Source organism: Mastomys coucha, unplaced genomic scaffold (assembly GCF_008632895.1).
Source record: "Mastomys coucha isolate ucsf_1 unplaced genomic scaffold, UCSF_Mcou_1 pScaffold18, whole genome shotgun sequence".
In the NCBI taxonomy this organism is placed as follows: domain Eukaryota; kingdom Metazoa; phylum Chordata; class Mammalia; order Rodentia; family Muridae; genus Mastomys; species Mastomys coucha.
In genome coordinates, this window is record NW_022196900.1 from 3,045,018 (window position 1) to 3,062,008 (window position 16,991).

The 16,991-nt window shown below is 41.0% G+C and overlaps 1 protein-coding gene across 1 annotated transcript in view; it reads right to left on the reverse strand.

Moving 5' to 3' along the window:
• Positions 1-16,991, reverse strand: part of Ubap2 (ubiquitin associated protein 2) — an 88,059-nt gene that overhangs the window by 27,036 nt on the left and 44,032 nt on the right. Inside the window, exons 6-10 of the mRNA XM_031376734.1 lie at positions 15,966-16,119; positions 13,025-13,102; positions 11,944-11,998; positions 8,703-8,806; positions 2,540-2,605 (exon numbers count right to left, since the gene is read on the reverse strand). Coding sequence (XP_031232594.1) covers positions 2,540-2,605; positions 8,703-8,806; positions 11,944-11,998; positions 13,025-13,102; positions 15,966-16,119 — 457 coding nt within the window. The remainder of the gene's footprint in view (positions 1-2,539; positions 2,606-8,702; positions 8,807-11,943; positions 11,999-13,024; positions 13,103-15,965; positions 16,120-16,991) is intronic.

The window sequence follows — 16,991 nt, forward strand, 5'->3', positions numbered from 1 at the left end:
AAAAAAAAAAAAAAAAAAAAACAATATAAAATGGAATACCAGGGCAGGATCCAGCTTAACATTAGATTGCTTGCCTAGTAAGTACATGGCTCAATTTCTGGCATTGCCAAGACACACACACACACACACACACACACACACACACACAAGTTAGCACAACCAGTGAAGTGCTTAGTATACAAGAATGAGAATTTGCTGGGCTATCGTAGCTCATTCCCTTAACCCCAGCACTCAGGTGTAGAGACAGGTGGAACTCTGTGACTTTGAGGCCAGCCTGGTCTACTGAGTAAGTATTAGGCAGGTCAGCTAAGGCTATACAGAAAACCCTGTGTCCAAAACAAAACAAAACAAAACAAAACAAAGTAGGAGGACTTGAAATCCATACTGAGTATCCATGATTAAAGTAAGAAAGTACTCAGGGGCTAAACAGACAGCTCAGTGGGTAAGAGTCCCACTGTTCATTCTTGCTGTGCTGTGCAAGCCTGGAGAGCGCAGTCTGAATTTTCTCGGGTAAAGGTGGAGCATGGCCAGGCAGTGTTGGGGAATGGAGACATGCAGATAACAGGAGCTCACTGCTCAGCAATGATGTGCTGCTGGTTCAGTAAGAAGCCCTGCCTCAAGGGAATAGGGAGGAAAGCGATAGAGGAAGACACCTAAAGTCCTTCCACCAGACTCTCTGAGTGCTTATTTTGGGTGTGTTCCCCTCCACACATCACACACATACAAATAAGCTGTAAATGCTGGCATATGGTTGATCCTCAAGAAGCAATGATCCCTGAGGCACACTGGCCAGCTAGCTGAGCCTCCTGGAGGCTCCAAGCTAAGTGAGAGACCCAGCCTCAAAACACAAAAGATATGGCTCCCCTAATGACACCCATATTTGACTTCAGCTTACACATGTATATTCATGCATGTGTACTCACATGAACATAAAACTATATCATAAAAGTAAAATAAAAAATTTAAAGGAACACTATTATAATGCAAATCTGTCCTAGGCCTGATATGAAGATTAAATCAGATCTAGATCTGACCATCAGATTTAGAGAGCAAGATTAAAAAATATTAGCAATACCAAAGGGTTTACTGCAGAGTTCACATCTCATTCCTGTAAATGTCATTCTGCTCTACATCCAGAATTAACACAAATAACACATAATCAGGTGAGAAATTTGAGTTGCTTTCCAAGCAAAAAGACATAATGCATAATAATAGCTGTAGGCAGGAGAGCTGAACAACAAAATTGCTGTATCAAGAAATGCAGGGGAAAGTCAGAAGCATGTTCTGCGGTAGCCTGCCATATGCCCAGCAGCATAAAAATGTTCCTCATTGGCTATGGAAAGAGGTAAGCTCAAGTTCTTAGCAATTCCAGAACACTCCAATTTTATAGTAAGAATTTCATGCAAACGACTAAATTTCAGAAATGTCGTCCTATAACCCAAAACATGGGAAAACTACAAAGACATACTTTGCAGCCTCCAACAGTATACGTTTGGGTTGAGCTGGCTGAGAATCTAGTTCGCTAGTTAAGTATTTACACAGTATACGCAATGTTCTGGGTTGAGGCCAAGCACTACAGAAACTAAAAGGCCAGGAAGAATGAGAGAGAGAGAGAGAGAGAGAGAGAGAGAGAGAGAGAGAGGCCATGAAGAAGATAAGAACTGTTGTGGTTTGGTCTGTTGCTATGTATTGTAATGCTAAAACTCTGTGCCCAAAGATCTACTTGCCTATGAGTGAACTCTCACATTTACCAGATTTTGTTGTGCAAACCTTGTTCCTTAATTTAAAATTAGTTAATTAAAATTAATTAATGTCTCTTCCTCCTCCCTTCCCTTTCTTTTTTGTTGTTTTTCTGAGATAGGCTCTTGAACTCCCTATGTAGACCAAGCTGGCCTTGCACTTGAGGAGACATACCTGCCTCTGCCTGCAGTGCTGACATTAAAGGTGTGAAAGCACCTAACTTAGCCCCAAACCACCAGATAGGAACCACACAACTTTATTTTTTATTTTTTTGGGAAGTGGAGAGGGTTCAAGACAGGTTTCTCTATATAACCTTGGCTGTCCTGGAACTCATTCTGTAGACCAGGCTGGCTTCGAACTCTGCAATCTACCTGCCTCTGCCTCCCAAGTGCTGAGATTAAAGGCGTGTACCACCACTGCCTGGCTCAATTTTACATTTTTAAAAAATTTATTAGTTTTATTTATTTTATGGTGGGAGTGGGGTAGGTAGGTCACAGATGCTATATAGCATGAATGAGGCATTCAGACAACAGTTTGTAAGGGTCCATTTTCTCCTTCTTATGGGTCCTCAGGATTAAACTCATCAGGATTAGGGATCAGTGCCCTTCCCCAGAAGGCTCAAATATTTGTTTCTTTTCTTTTGAGGCTGGCCTCAAATTCTGTTCAACCTGTACCAATGGACCGCACCTCCTTGTGCAAACCTAGGCCTCAGGAAGTCTATGTGAACAGCCTACCAGTGAATATTCTCAGTTCTGTATGATACTTAACTATGCAAAATTTCAAAACCAAATCTTCTTACCTTTAAGTCCATAAGAACTTTTACTGGGCAGCTCTTGAGATATACTGTGAGACTTTGCAAGCCCTTCTGTCAATCAAAATAAAAGGTAAGCTTTTAGTATATGAAAACAAGAAAAATTGATCAGCACACAAAATAAAGTTAATGTATTATAGCAGTCCCTCCTCATAGAGGGAACAAGTTCCAAAACCATTAAATAGACAAATTCTAGAAACAAAACATCAACAACACTCAGATAATATTGATGATAATTTTTATTTCATATAATTGGTTCTAAGTGTCAAATGTCTTACTGCACTGGAATGGTACATCAAATCATTAGGATCCAGAAGACGGCTAAGTTAGTAATGACACTCATTGAAGCCTAAGGTCCCAACTCCACTCTTGTAATCCACTGTGCAAAGTCTCCTGAGCTCCACAGCTTGTGCATCCATACTCACACTCCCTGACCTCCACAGCTTGTGCATCCGTACTCACACTCCCTGACCTCCACAGCTTGTGCATCCATACTCACACTCCCTGACCTCCACAGCTTGTGCATCCATACTCACACTCCCTGACCTCCACAGCTTGTGCATCCGTAGTCACACTCCCTGACCTCCACAGCTTGTGCATCCGTACTCATACTCCCTGATCTCCACAGCTTGTGCGTACGTACTCACACTCCCTCACAAAACAAGAGGAGAAAATCAAAAGGTAGAGAGCATGAAGTAAGACACATGGTGCTGGGCTGGAGAGATGGCTCAGTGGTTAAAGAGCTTCTTCAGAAGGTCCTGAGTTCAAATCCCAGCAACCACATGGTGGCTCACAACCATCTATCTGTAATGAGATCTGACTCCCTCTTCTGGAGTTTCTGACAGCTACAACTGGCTTATATATAAGTAAATAAATAAATAAATAAATTGCTGGGCATGGGTGGCAAACACCTTTAATCCCAGCACTTGGGAGGCAGAGGCAGGTGGATTTCTGAGTCCAAGGCCAGCCTGCTCTACAGAGTTGAGTTCCAGGATAGCCAGGGCTACACAGAGAAACCCTGTGTCAAAAAACCAAAACCAAACCAAACAAACAAACAAAAACAAAAAACAAATAAGGCACATAATGCCAGTTCTGGTTTCTACAGGTATGCACAGGGGCACAAGAACCCACACCCACAGACACAGCCCCAAATTCTTGATGACCCATTAAAGACTCATTCTTTGTAAATGTGTATAGACCTCTCTTGGGATTGCTAGGCTGCATGCATTCACTGTAATGAATATCACTGAAATAGCAAATCTTTGCCCCAGTCAGCTAGACAGGAAACTCTTGATTACATTGACAATAGAATACATTGTCAATCTATGCATTTACACTTCTGCTAGCTCCACAGTGCCTAATAACTGCAATTTGAGATTAAATTCTTGAGTTCGTGTTTGTTTCTTCTTTTTTTTTTTAAAGATTTATTTATTTATTATATGTAAGTACACTGTAGCTGTCTTCAGACGCACCAGAAGAGGGCATCAGATCTCATTACGGGTGGTTGTGAGCCACCATGTGGTTGCTCGGATTTGAACTCAGGACCTTCCGAAGAGCAGTCGGTGTTCTTCCCCGCTGAGCCATCTCATCAGCCCTCGTGTTTTGTTTCTTCACAATCATTTGGACTACTGTAAATACTTTTTCATATGGAATTTAGAATGAATGCAAACGCCTGCTGAGATCTGACCTGACATATGTGTTCCCCCATCAACCTGAGGGGAAAAAATGCTGCAGCAATGTGAGCTCCAACATGTTCCTCACTTTTGGGTCATCTGCAAAGAAGAACTGTTGTATATTTTCCACAAAGCTTTCCCATACATTACTCTTGCTTTTCTCCTTTAATGCTAGGAATACATCCCATGGTCTTGAAAATGGAAAGAACAGAGTTACATCCTCAGCTATAAAAGATGCGAGGGTTTTGAAATTATGATCCATTTTTATTCATTCTGTAATTATTTATTGCTATTAGAAATCTCAGTTTTAATTGTGGCTACAATTCTGTATGCATTTATTAAAATTCAACTTGCTCTGTCACTAAAAATGATTAAATTTTCCTATAAATTAGATCTCAGTAAGTCAGCAAGATGGCTCAGCAAATAAAAGTCCAACCTTTATAAAGGTTGCTTCCAACGTTTATAAACATGAATTTGATCACACCAAGATATACACAGTAAAAAGAACTGACTCATAAGCTCTTTTGCTCTCCATAAGAATACTCACATGCTCACACACATATACATGCAAATAAGTGTAATAAAATAAATAACACCGAAAAGTTAGCAATAATAAATCCAGAGCTAAAGGAGCTGAAGCAGAAGACTACCTATGAGCTTGAGATTAGTCTATACTACATTATGAGTTTCAGGCTAGATTGACTAAATAATAAGTCCCTCAAAATAACAAACTTTACAAAAAGCACACTCCCCATCCACCCACACATACACCGGAAAACAAATAAATTACTTATTAGTAGATCTTTTCTTTTGAGTCAAGGTCTGATGGCCAGGCTGGCATCTGAGTTTTGTGATTTGACTTGTTAAAAGATACTAGAAGTTTATGAGAAGGATTACTATAGATTACTAAATATAAAGATAAAAGTCAGTTAAAATTCAAATTTATAATAGGGTTTAAAATGTGTTCTTTGGAGCTAAAGGTTATGCAGTGTATGTGTTTGCTTGTTTGCTTGCTTGAGACAGGGTTTCAGTTGGCCTAGACTAGCCTCAAACTAAGCATACAGGCAAGGCTGACCTTCAATTTCAGATCATCCTGTCTTTACCTCTCAAATGGTGGGATTAGAGTTGGGTGCCACCATGAAAGGCTGTCACTTCTAAGTTTATAACGTGGGATATAATAAACATCGATAATTTATTGTCTAAATTATGTTTTCATAAATATAGTCTCAGGAGTTAATTTGACTGCCATGAATTACTCACCAGAAGATTTCTAGGTAAACAACTAACAACTATTTACTTATAAATGTCAGAAAAATACAAAAAGTTGAGCATGGTGGAGCACGCTTTTAACACCAGCTACTCAAGAAGCAGAAGCAGGTGCATCTTTGAGTTGGAGGCCAGTCTGGTTTACACAGTGAATTTCAGGAAAGTTAGGGCCACACAGAGAAATCTGGTCTGGAAAACATCAAAAATAAGTTAAGTGAGTAAATAAATAGGTATATGAAAACAACATTTAAAATTTAAACCACCCAGAATGCTAAGTAAAATCTTCTCCTGGGTGCTGAAGAGATGACTCGGCAGTTATCCTAAAAAGCACTGGCCTCTCATCCAGAGGACTGGAATATGATCCCAGCACCAAGATGGCCGTGTACAACCCCATAATTCCACCCTGGGGGAGGCCATGGGCCTATTCAAGCACTGCATGAATAAAATACACCAATAAACATCAATCCACCTTAGACCTCTCTAGCGGGAAATGGTGGCAACTCCTGTGGCTCTACCTCTTCAGAGATCGGTGGTTTAAAGGCAATCTGAGACACAAAGCTGGGCTTGATTTGATCACCTTTTTCAAAAGGGAAGAGAGGGCTGGAGAGATGGTTAAGTGCTTAAGCACACATACTTCTCTTGCCGAGGGTATGAGTTGGGTTTCCAACACCCACACAGGGTAGCTGACAAACACCATTTCAGCTCCAGAGGACACAGACCCACACACAAACACACAAACACACACACACACACACACACACACACACACACTCCGAGAATTAAAAATAATAAAAGCACACCAGGCATGGTAATGCCTGCGCGTAATCCCAGCATCTGGGAGGTGGAGGCAGGTGTATTTCTTTGAGTTTGGGCCAGAGTTCACCCTGGCTACAAAGTTGGGACTGTTACACAGAGAAACCCTGTCTTGAATAAAACAAAATAAAAAAGGAAACTAAATAGTAGAAAAAAGTAAATAAGAAAAAAAAAAGCACTGACAAGACTACTCAATGGGTAAAGACACTGCTGCCAAGCCTGATGGCCCTACTTTGGTCCTTGAGACCTCTGGGAAGGAGAGAACTGACCATGGGATGTGCCATGACATGTGCTTCCTTGAACAAACACATACACACGTATATACACACAAATAAACAATACGTGATTCACAGCACCTCATAGACAGAGCATGTTGTGCACACCCACAGTCCTAGCCATCAGGAGATGGTGGCAGAAAGAAAGATCACAAGTTAAGGTTGACCTCAGTAACCCAGGGAGTTCAAGGACAGCCTGGATAAGATCCTGCATAAAAGCAAAAACAAAAACAAAAACCACACAAGAGTGTTGCAGGAGATTTGTTCACAATGAAAACCCCAAGATTGTGACATGGTATATCTCAGCCCTTAGCACACACCTTTAATCCCTTGAACTGGAATACAGACACACCCTTAACTCCAGACAAAGAAGGTAAAGTTAGTAGAGGAAAGCACCATGTTTGAAAGTGACGTCTGAGAGGCAAACAAAATGACAATCAGAGAAAGATTTGACAAAATAGGATATGCCCAACTTTCAAGAAGAGAGAGAGAAAAAAGAGGCAACATAAGAGAGAACAGAGCAGAGGGAGAAAGGGAGGAGTTTTACAGAGACAAGTTCAAGAGGGAACAAGCTAGACATAGGTAAAGAATGAGCAAGCCAGCAAATAAGGAGCCAGATTAACACAGACTGCTAGAGGTAGTTTGAGGCCAAGCAGAGCAATGCAGTCAGAAGGAGGGATAGAAGCTAGATTTGAGTTAGCGTGGAGCAGAATCTGTGCCAAAGCAGCCAATAAGAATTCAGAAAAAGCTAGAAAGAGTGAGCATGTGCAGCAGCAAGGCTGAGGTGAAAACATTCTAGGCCTAGGCTAGCAGATGAGGAAGACAGGACGCTTCAGAGACAATACAACCAGAAAATAAAAGTTACTATTTCAGAGGGAGGGGAGCTGCTATGCATATGTATAAAACAGCACATATAAAACACTGAATCACCAGTGTGAATTTATATATGCTGCCTCTTATTCAGAATGAGAGGTAAGGAAAATCAAACTTGGAAGAGATTATTATTTTCCACTCCAGATCATTATGTTTCTTGTCCACATTGGCTTGGTACTATACTTGCACCACTTGATACAGTATACTTGACGCCATGACCTATTAACTCACAGTGATCCTTCCTTCCTCTATCTCCCAGGTGTTTAGATCACAGACATGAGACATTACACCTGGCTATCAATGAGATTTTCCATTGAGAGGCTTTGACGGTAACAACCAACTAAAAGGAGCTATATCTGGAGAGATGGCTCAAGCAGCTAAGAGCACTGACTGCTCTTCCAAAGGTCCTGAGGGTCCTGAGTTCAAATCCCAGCAACAACATGGTGGCTCACAATCATCCATAATGAGATCAGACGCCCTCTTCTGGTGTGTCTGAAGACAGCTATAGTGTACTTACATATAATAAATAAATAAATCTTTGGGCTGGAGCAATCGGGGCTAGAGCGAGCAGGGGTCCTGAGTTCAATTCCCAGCAACCACATGATAGCTTACAACCATCTGTACAGCTACAGTGTACTCATATACATAAAATAAATAGATAAATCTTAAAAAAAAAAAACAAAACATTTTTTTAGACAAGGTCTCACTCTATAGTCCAGACTGGCTACAAACTCGCTGCACTCTGGCTACTACAGACTCTCCAATGCTGAGAATTACAGTATGACCCACCATACTCAGATAAGAACAATTTTAAAACCAGCTCTAGGTGCTCAAGAGATGGCTCAGCAGTTACGGATGCTTGCTGCTCTTCCAGATGCCCTGCACTCAGCTGCCAGCATCCATGTCAGGTGAGTTATAATACCTGCAACTATTGCTCTAGCAATTTGGCACACCCTATTCTCACCTCTACAAGCACTCAAACTCCCATAAACTCCCCCACCCAGAGGCAGACAGACAGACAAGACAGATGCATACTGCGTGCATATCCCACCCCTAATCAATCCTAAAAGAGTCTCTAAAGAGGGGTGTGATGAGTTTTGAAATCCCAGACTTCTAGAATACAAGACAAGAGGATCACTGAAAGTTCAAGACCAGCTTAAGCTACAATGACACTACTTCTCAAAAACAGACATAGAACATAACAAAGACGTCTAACAAAAACAAAACAAAACAAAACAAAAGACCACTTACCAGGTCCCTCACCTGTACCATTCTGAGCAGCTTCCCAAACTACCAACTTTGTCCCACAGCCATCTGTAGACACCGACTCTGAATAGTCTGCAGGATTGAATGTCCTGGGGGATTTGAAGTAAAGAAACAAGCAACTAATGCAAGCATCAAAATTACAAAATAACGGTATAAAATATACTGAACTTTTACCAGCATTGGGGAGGCAGAGGCAGGCAGATCTCTGAGTCAGGGCCAGTCTGGTCCATATAGCAACCATCATGACAGCCAAAGCTACACAGACAGACTCTATCTCTAAAAATAAAAAATAGAAAAAAGAAAATATTTAAAACCAAATAAGCTCAAGTCCCTTTAAAGGGCTGCTATAAAAGACTTCTCCTCTTAATATTGGATAACAGCTGACTCTTTAAGCCATTGTGATACAGGTATTTTTGCATCTATAATGAAGATCTTTGATTGGGTTATTCTGTTTTATTTTGTTTTGTTTGTAGACATGGTCTTTCAATGTGGCCCTGGCAGTATTCGAACTGAAAATGTAAACCAGGAGTGGCCTTCAACTTAGAGATCTGAGCCACCACCAAATGCTGGGCTTAACGGCTTTTGACACCCGACCAGCCTCATACAAAACTGCTCTATTATTCAGTGTGGCTACTCACATGCGCTACAGCACCCTTTCCTTCTACCCCTAACGGTTCCAGAGACAGAACTTAAGTGTCAGTAACAAGGACCTTTAACAACCGCTAGGCCCAATGATTTGAATTTCTTCAGGTTTTTTTTTTTTTTTTTGGTTTTTCGAGACAGGGTTTCTCTGTATAGCCCTAGCTATCCTAGAACAGCCAGGGTCTACTCACTCTGTAGACCAGGCTGGTATTGAACTCAGAAATCCGCCTGCCTCTGCTTCCCAAGTGCCCGGCGTCAGTTTTTGTTTTTTAGACAGGGTATCATAATATAGCACTGGCAAGCCTCAAACTCACATAAATAAACCTGCCTCTACCTCCCATGTACTAAGATTAAAGACATGAACCTCATCTTTCTTGAAGAAAGGGTCGGTTTCATGTATCCCCAGTTGCCTGTGAACTATGTAACTAAAGATGACCTTAAACTTCTGATGCTGTAATGGATCCCCAGACCTTAACACAGTACCCTCAACCATAGATTTGAAGAGCATTATATTCTTCATATATGGATAAAGCTAAAGAAATGTTTTGTTCACACTTCTTTGTATTATCATTAAAGGGCTGGTGAGATGGTTCAGAAGTAAAAGAACTAGCTGTGACAGGCTAAATCCATGTTACAATGCACACAGAAGAACATGAGGTAAACAGAAATGCTAGGGTTTAAAGGCTAGGGTTCCATATTCAAGTTGCCTTGCATGTACAAAATAAAGACAGAAAGCTAAAAGTACACTCAGGCCTTGGAAGTCAGCACATAGGCAGCACCACCTGTCAAAAGGAGAACAAAAACCTACTCCATTTTGCTTTGGGGAAAGTCCCTAAATATACTAACCTTGCTCTTTGGCTTCTGTAGCTCCACTTCTGGCTAACTGAAATGTGTCAACCCAGGAATGTAGGTTTTGTGATTAAAAACCAATTCTGAGAAATGCTCAGGACTGCAACTCAGTCTCAAACACCCAGAGTAGTTACTAATATAATTTTCTATTGGCTTGAACTATGTCCCCATGGTCTTCTCTAGTGGATATCTCCTAACAATACTCCTGGAATTACAAGTTTATATCACCATGCCCAGTTTTATGGTATGCTGGGATTGAACCTTCTTTGTTTGTGCTAAGGAAGCACTCTCTCAACTCCATCTCTAGCCAAGCTTACATATCTTTGACAAAAGTTACCTTAGGATCATCTACCTACTCTTGTATAAATGGCCTTTAAGTTTCTACAATATGGTCCTTGGCATAAAAAGTTATGAATACCTAGATGCCTAGAAAGAACACCATTGAAATTTCCAATGAAGGGACTGGAGAAAGGGTTCAAAGTGATTAAAAGCACTTGCTGCTCTTGTAGGACTTGGAGGCAGCACCCACTTGAAAGCTCAAAATGGCCTGGAACTCCAGTACCTAGGAAACTTCTAATCTCACAGGCACCTTCACACCCATAGTACAGAAGCATACACTCAAGCCCACACATAAAATTACATATTTAGAAAAAGTCTCAACAAGAACTAACACATCAAGAGTGAGCAATGTCTCCTTCCCCTTGTGTCAGAAGCTTGGATTGTCCTGAAACTTGCTATATAGACTAAGTTAGTCTTGAACTCAGCAATGTGCTGGTTCTTGCCTAAGTGTTGGGATTAAGGGTCTGTCATAATACCAAAAGATCTTTAAGATTCTTTTTTATTTTCTGTTTATGAACGTTTTCCATACATCCACATTTTTGCACCATGTGCATGCTCCCTGCCAACAGAGTCTAGAAGAGGGCATCAGATTCCCTGAAACTGGTGTTACAAACGGTTGTAAGACAAGACCTAGGGCCTGGGTACTCGAACCAAACCTAAGCCCTCTCCAATAGCAGCAAGTGCTATTAGCTGATGAACCATCCCTCCAGTACCCTCAACCATAGATTTGAAGAGCATTATATTCTTCATATATGGATAAAGCTAAAGAAATGTTTTGTTCACACTTCTTTGTATTATCATTAAAAGGGCTGGTGAGATGGTTCAGAAGTAAAAGAACTAGCTGTGACAGGCTAAATCCATGTTACAATGCACACAGAAGAACATGAGGTAAACAGAAATGCTAGGGTTTAAAGGCTAGGGTTCCATATTCAAGTTGCCTTGCATGTACAAAATAAATAAAGACAGAAAACCTAGAGATAATAGTAGCTAATTATAACACCCACCTAGGAAGCTCAGTCTTTACTACTATCACTCAGGACAAAAGTATCATTTTCACATAAACATTTCATGTAAAATAGCTAGAATTAACAGCATCTGTACAGTGGCTTTCAAGTAGGCAACTGAGGACATTATGCACATGCCCACTCCCTAGGAAACACTGGTGTCGGCAGAAACTTTAGATGTCATGAGGAGAGGGAGAGGAAAATGTAACATCAATGTGCAGCACAGAGGCTTCAACCCTGGCTTAGCACTCACTGCAACAACACTATCTTTACTATGGTTAGAAAACCCTTCAGAAGTACACAATGTCTAACTGGGATAAATAATAGACAGGTCAGAGGTAGATAAACTAGAACTAGGAAATACCTACAGCAATGAAATGGCTGTGACTTACCCCATGCTTTGAGAGGAGAACCTTCCTGTCCCTCTGCCCCTGCCACGTCCAAATCCTTTAAAAAACACAATTATATAATATAGTTGTATTTTTATATGTATATATTATTGAATGATTAAATAAATCAGAGTTTCAGGCCAATCTGGGCTACAGGGTGACTTCTCAACCATCATAGACTACATACAGTATTAGCCTTAAAAAAAAAAAAACAAAAAACAAAAAAAACAGCAACAAAAATAAAAAAGCCCACAAATGCTAGAGAGATGCAAAGTGGTTAAGAGCTCTACCAGAGGCCCTGAGCTCCACCTCAGCAGCCATGGAGCAGCTTACTCGTTTCTCAGGAATATCTGATGCCCTCTCTGTCCCCATAGGCATTGCTTATACACAGCACACAGACATGCATGCAAAATGTTCATACACATAAAATATTTTAAAATATAAGTAAATAATGCCTTGGCAATGGTGGTGCATTCCTTTAATACCAGAAATCAAGAGGCAGAGAAAGCAGATCTTTGAACTGGATGCCAGCCTGGTCTACAGAGCAAGTTCCAAGACAGCCAGGGCTATGGAGAAACCCTATATGGAAAACAAAACAAAACAAAACAAAAAAACCCAAAAAAAACTACACCCCCCAAATGAATAAAAAGCTATCCTTGCTTTGTTGGTAGTGTAGCTGTGTATATCAGAACTGTTCAGACCTCTGTCTCTGCTTCCCAAGTGCTGGGATTACTTCTGAACACCACTATAACTGATTAAAAAAGTGGTTTTTCACAATTTATCTGAAAATAACCAAAAGGATTCTTAACCAAAAGTGACAGAATCCAGGATCTGAGGTGTGGCTCAGTGGTGGAGCCATTCTTATCAGACAGGCAACCTTCAGCACCAAAATTAACAAAACCAAAGCAAAATGTAAAAACAAAAACACCTGGCATAATCTAAATGGTTCCTTCACAGCCATCTCAGAGAACATTCATTCATAACGCATTTCCACTCATCGGGAATAGCCAGGGCAGCCGCATCGGGCCTGGTCTTCTTCCTCCTCCTCCTCCTCCTCCTCCTCCTCCTCCTCCTCCTCCCTCACCTCTGCCTCGGGCCCGCTTGCCTCGCTCTGCAGACTTGTCTCCTTGGCTGCAATCAATCCCATTCTCTTCACCTTTGACTAAAGAGGAAAAAGCAGACATGTCAACTTTTCATTTTCAAACCTCTTACCAAACTTATGAGGTACTTACAAAAACAAGAACAAAATCCACAGAAAGAGTCAAAAACTCAACACTCTTCTAATCCCACAAGTTCAAGGACAGCCTGGTCTAAATTCTAATGAAGGATACATATGGAGCAAGACTTGTCTCAAAAGCAAAAAAAAGGGGCGGGGGAGGCCAAAAAGAGGTTAAAATGTAAACATTTAGAAATTATGAAAAATAAAAAGTAGCACAAAACTGGAAGAACATGACCAATGGCTTAACCAACACTAGCATGGCAAAACCAAGAGAATCCCGAGTTCAAGTTCAAAGCCAGATGAACAAGATAGTCAGACCTATTGTTTAAGAAAACAAAAAGAGCCAGGCAGTGGTGGGGCACTCCTTTAATCCCAGCATTTGGGAGGCAGAGGCAGACGGATTTCTGAGTTCCTGAGTTCGATGCCAACCTGGTCTTCAGAATGAGTACCAGGCCAGCCAGGGATACACAGAGAAACCCTGTCTCGAAAAACCAAAAAAAAAAAAAAAAAAGGAAAAAGAAAAAAAAAGGAGAAAGAGGCAGGGAGGCGTGGAACAAGCTATACAATGGCACCAAATGCAATCACAGATAGAAAAGTGAAATCAAAATAAGATGGTGCTGAGCATGGCGGCACATGCCTTTAATCCCAACACTCAGAACAGATGCAAGATCTCTGTGAGGCTAGCCTGGTTTGCATGTCAAGCTCCAAGGCAATCAATCTACACAGAGAGATCTTGTCTAAATAAATAAATAACATGGTCATTTTACTTTGTCTGTCTAGATGTACCCTCATGTAAAATAAATTTCCTTTAAATAAGAACAACAAAACTAACACTTACTACAAAACAACGCTACATACATCACAGAACTTGTTCCTTAACAAAAGGTAAAGTGTAAGGGACAGGCTTTGAAGCATACTACCAGAAAAGTCAAGTATAGACTTTTGTTTCTCATATTCATACTTGTTCCAACGGACCCAAGCAATACAAAAACTGGTCAAGAGATATTGATATCATTTACTCCACTTTTTAGTTGCTGCTTAGCTCACATGAGCTAGGTCTCTTTTGCAGTACAAATTTAATTTTATAATATCCCTTTCCCATAATCCTCACCTGTTTCTGAACTTTATTTCACCCGAACAAATTCTAGGTAACATTACTAAACTATTAAGACCAGGTGTGGTGATCCATCCCTTTAGTCCCAGCACTTGGGTGTCCAAGGGCTGGCAAAGCTCAGGGAGTTTAAGACAAGCCAGGGCTACATAATGAGGTCCTGTCTCAAAAAAATAAAAACCAAGGGCGGTGGTGGGGCACGCCTCTAATCCCAGCATTAGGGAGGCAGAGGCAGGAGGTCAGCCTGGTCTACATAGTGAGTTCCAGGACAGCCAGTGCTATACAGAGAAACCCTGTCTCGAAAAACCAAAAAAAAAATTTAAAAATTAAAAAATAAAAAAAATAAAAACCAAGTATTATATAAGAGCTAGAAGTGTGGTCAAATAAAAGTCCAAGCAAAGGCCCTTGATTAAATCCCCACCACCAAATTATACATTCCTATTACTTAAAATACTTTATTTCTCATTCTTGATGTTATTGTCTAATCAACCTTCATTTAAAAGCAGAGCTGGTGGCATAGTTCAGTGGGTAAGGGCTCTTGCCAAGCCTGATGACCTGAATTCAATCCTAGGAGTCAAATGATGAAGAGAAAAGTCAACCTCAAAGTTTTTCTCAGACTTCCACATGTATACCACGACATGTGCACCCACATACAATCAGTAAATACACACACACACACATTTAATTTAGCATGAAGGATAGTAGTGGGTGTTCGTAATTTCACTGTTGGAGAATCTTAAAGCCAGCTCAAGATATATACTTAAAGTGTAATGGTTTCATAAGAGCTAGGGGAGCTCTCTGAGAGAAGATTTTACGATGTAGCTCAAGTTGGCTTGGAACTCACAATTTTCCTACTAAAAGCTCTCAAATTCTAGGATTATAGACATTAACTGGCTGTGAGCTGTTTGAAAATCTGTGTGTCCAGCTGGGCAGTGGTGGCACATGCCTTTAATCCCAGCACTTGGGATGCAGAGGCAGGTGGATTTCTGAGTTCCAGGCCAGCCTGGTCTACAGAGTGAGTTCCAGGATAGCCAGGGCTATACAGAGAAACCCTGTCTCAAAGAAAAAAAAAGAAAGCAAGAAAGCAGGAAGGAAGAAAGAGAAAATCTGTGTTCATTAATACAGGCAGCCACAAGTACTCCCTACACAGCAACAAGTTGTGTCATGGGCTGCTCCAAGAAAAATGGTGTCAAAATATGGATCAAAGGAAACTGTTGAAACGATTCTGCCTTCTGAATCTGTCTCTTTTAATTTTTTTTGTCGGGGGAGGGGGAGATGGGTGACAGGGTCTCCCTATGTAACCTTGGATGGTCTGGAACTCACAATGTAAATCTGTATGCCTCAAAACTCACAGGAATCCACATGCCTCTACCTGGGACTGAAGACATACCTAGACATCTCTAATTAATTTAATCCATGTCCATACCATGAAAAACTCAGGGGAAGAAAAAACAGCTTCATACGAATGAACCTATACCCACCCCACTCCCAGCTTGCTTGGTTTCTAACCAGTCTGAAAGGACAAGAATGAATAACCTGCAGCCCAGGCTAGGATGGGATCTTACAGACTGCTGTGTGCCCCAGGTCAGTGGGAATGACTGATAGAGGAACTCAAGTTGTCAGGGTTTATGGTTGCTCTCTGGGCTGCTCTCTCAGCCTTCAGGAGTGAGAATTGCTACAAAGAGCTACACTCACACTCTCGGCCTCGGTTGCCACCTCTTCCCTTGCGGTTGTTGTTTCCCCGGCCACGACTTGCTTCTCTCTCCGTCCTCTTCTCTCTGTTTTCTTTGTTTTCTGAGCTTTCTCTTCCAAAATTCTTCTTCTTCCCTCCTACAGTCTCCCATGAAGTCTATCAAAAAGGAAATTCTATAAATAATCAGAGTGGTCACATAGCTTTCAAAACTAAATTTCATTTCTTTCCCATTTATGGGACGTAAAACCATGACAGGAAGGTAAGATAGAAGGTGGAGACCCAGAGGCACACACCTGAAACTTGAGTGAAACACTCTGGCTGTTGGCCACCCTACAATGTTTGCACTGTCACCCCCACTGCAGTCAGTATGGGAAGACTGTCATTGCTGTTGATTAGTCATTAGCCACAAAGCTGCAGATGCTGTCAAGGAAGACCCATGGGAAAGAGCATGGAAGAAACTATGTCCCACATAATGTCCTATAACCAGTCCGAATTCCCCCCTGCTCCATGTCCTTCAAAATCACTGTTAACAAGAGTACTCATGACTATGTTCAACCCCTAACTTACTATCATCTGCTCTTTGACAAAAACAAAGATTCAGCTCTGCCCCCCAACCCCCATTATAAAATTTCTATGTTCAAGACAGAGCTGGTGATGGGGCTGGAGAATTGGCTCAGCAGTTAAGAGCATTTGCTGCTCTTGCAGAAAACCAAAGTTCTGTTTATGGCACCCACATTATGAGTTCAACCATCTGTAATTTATAACACTAATTTCAGAGGATCCAACACCCTCTTCTGACATCTTCTGCAAACCCAGCACATATATGCTTGCAAGCAAAACACCCACAGAAAAGTGAATAAAATTAATAATTTTTTTAAAAAAATCTTAATTAATTAAAGGCATGGTGGCTCACACTGTAATCCCAGCACTTAAGAATGAGTCTGAGGTCAATCTACCCTATATAGTAAATTCCAGACCAGCCTGGGCTAGAAAGTAAAAACTTTTCTCTCTTTCTCTCTCCCTCTCCC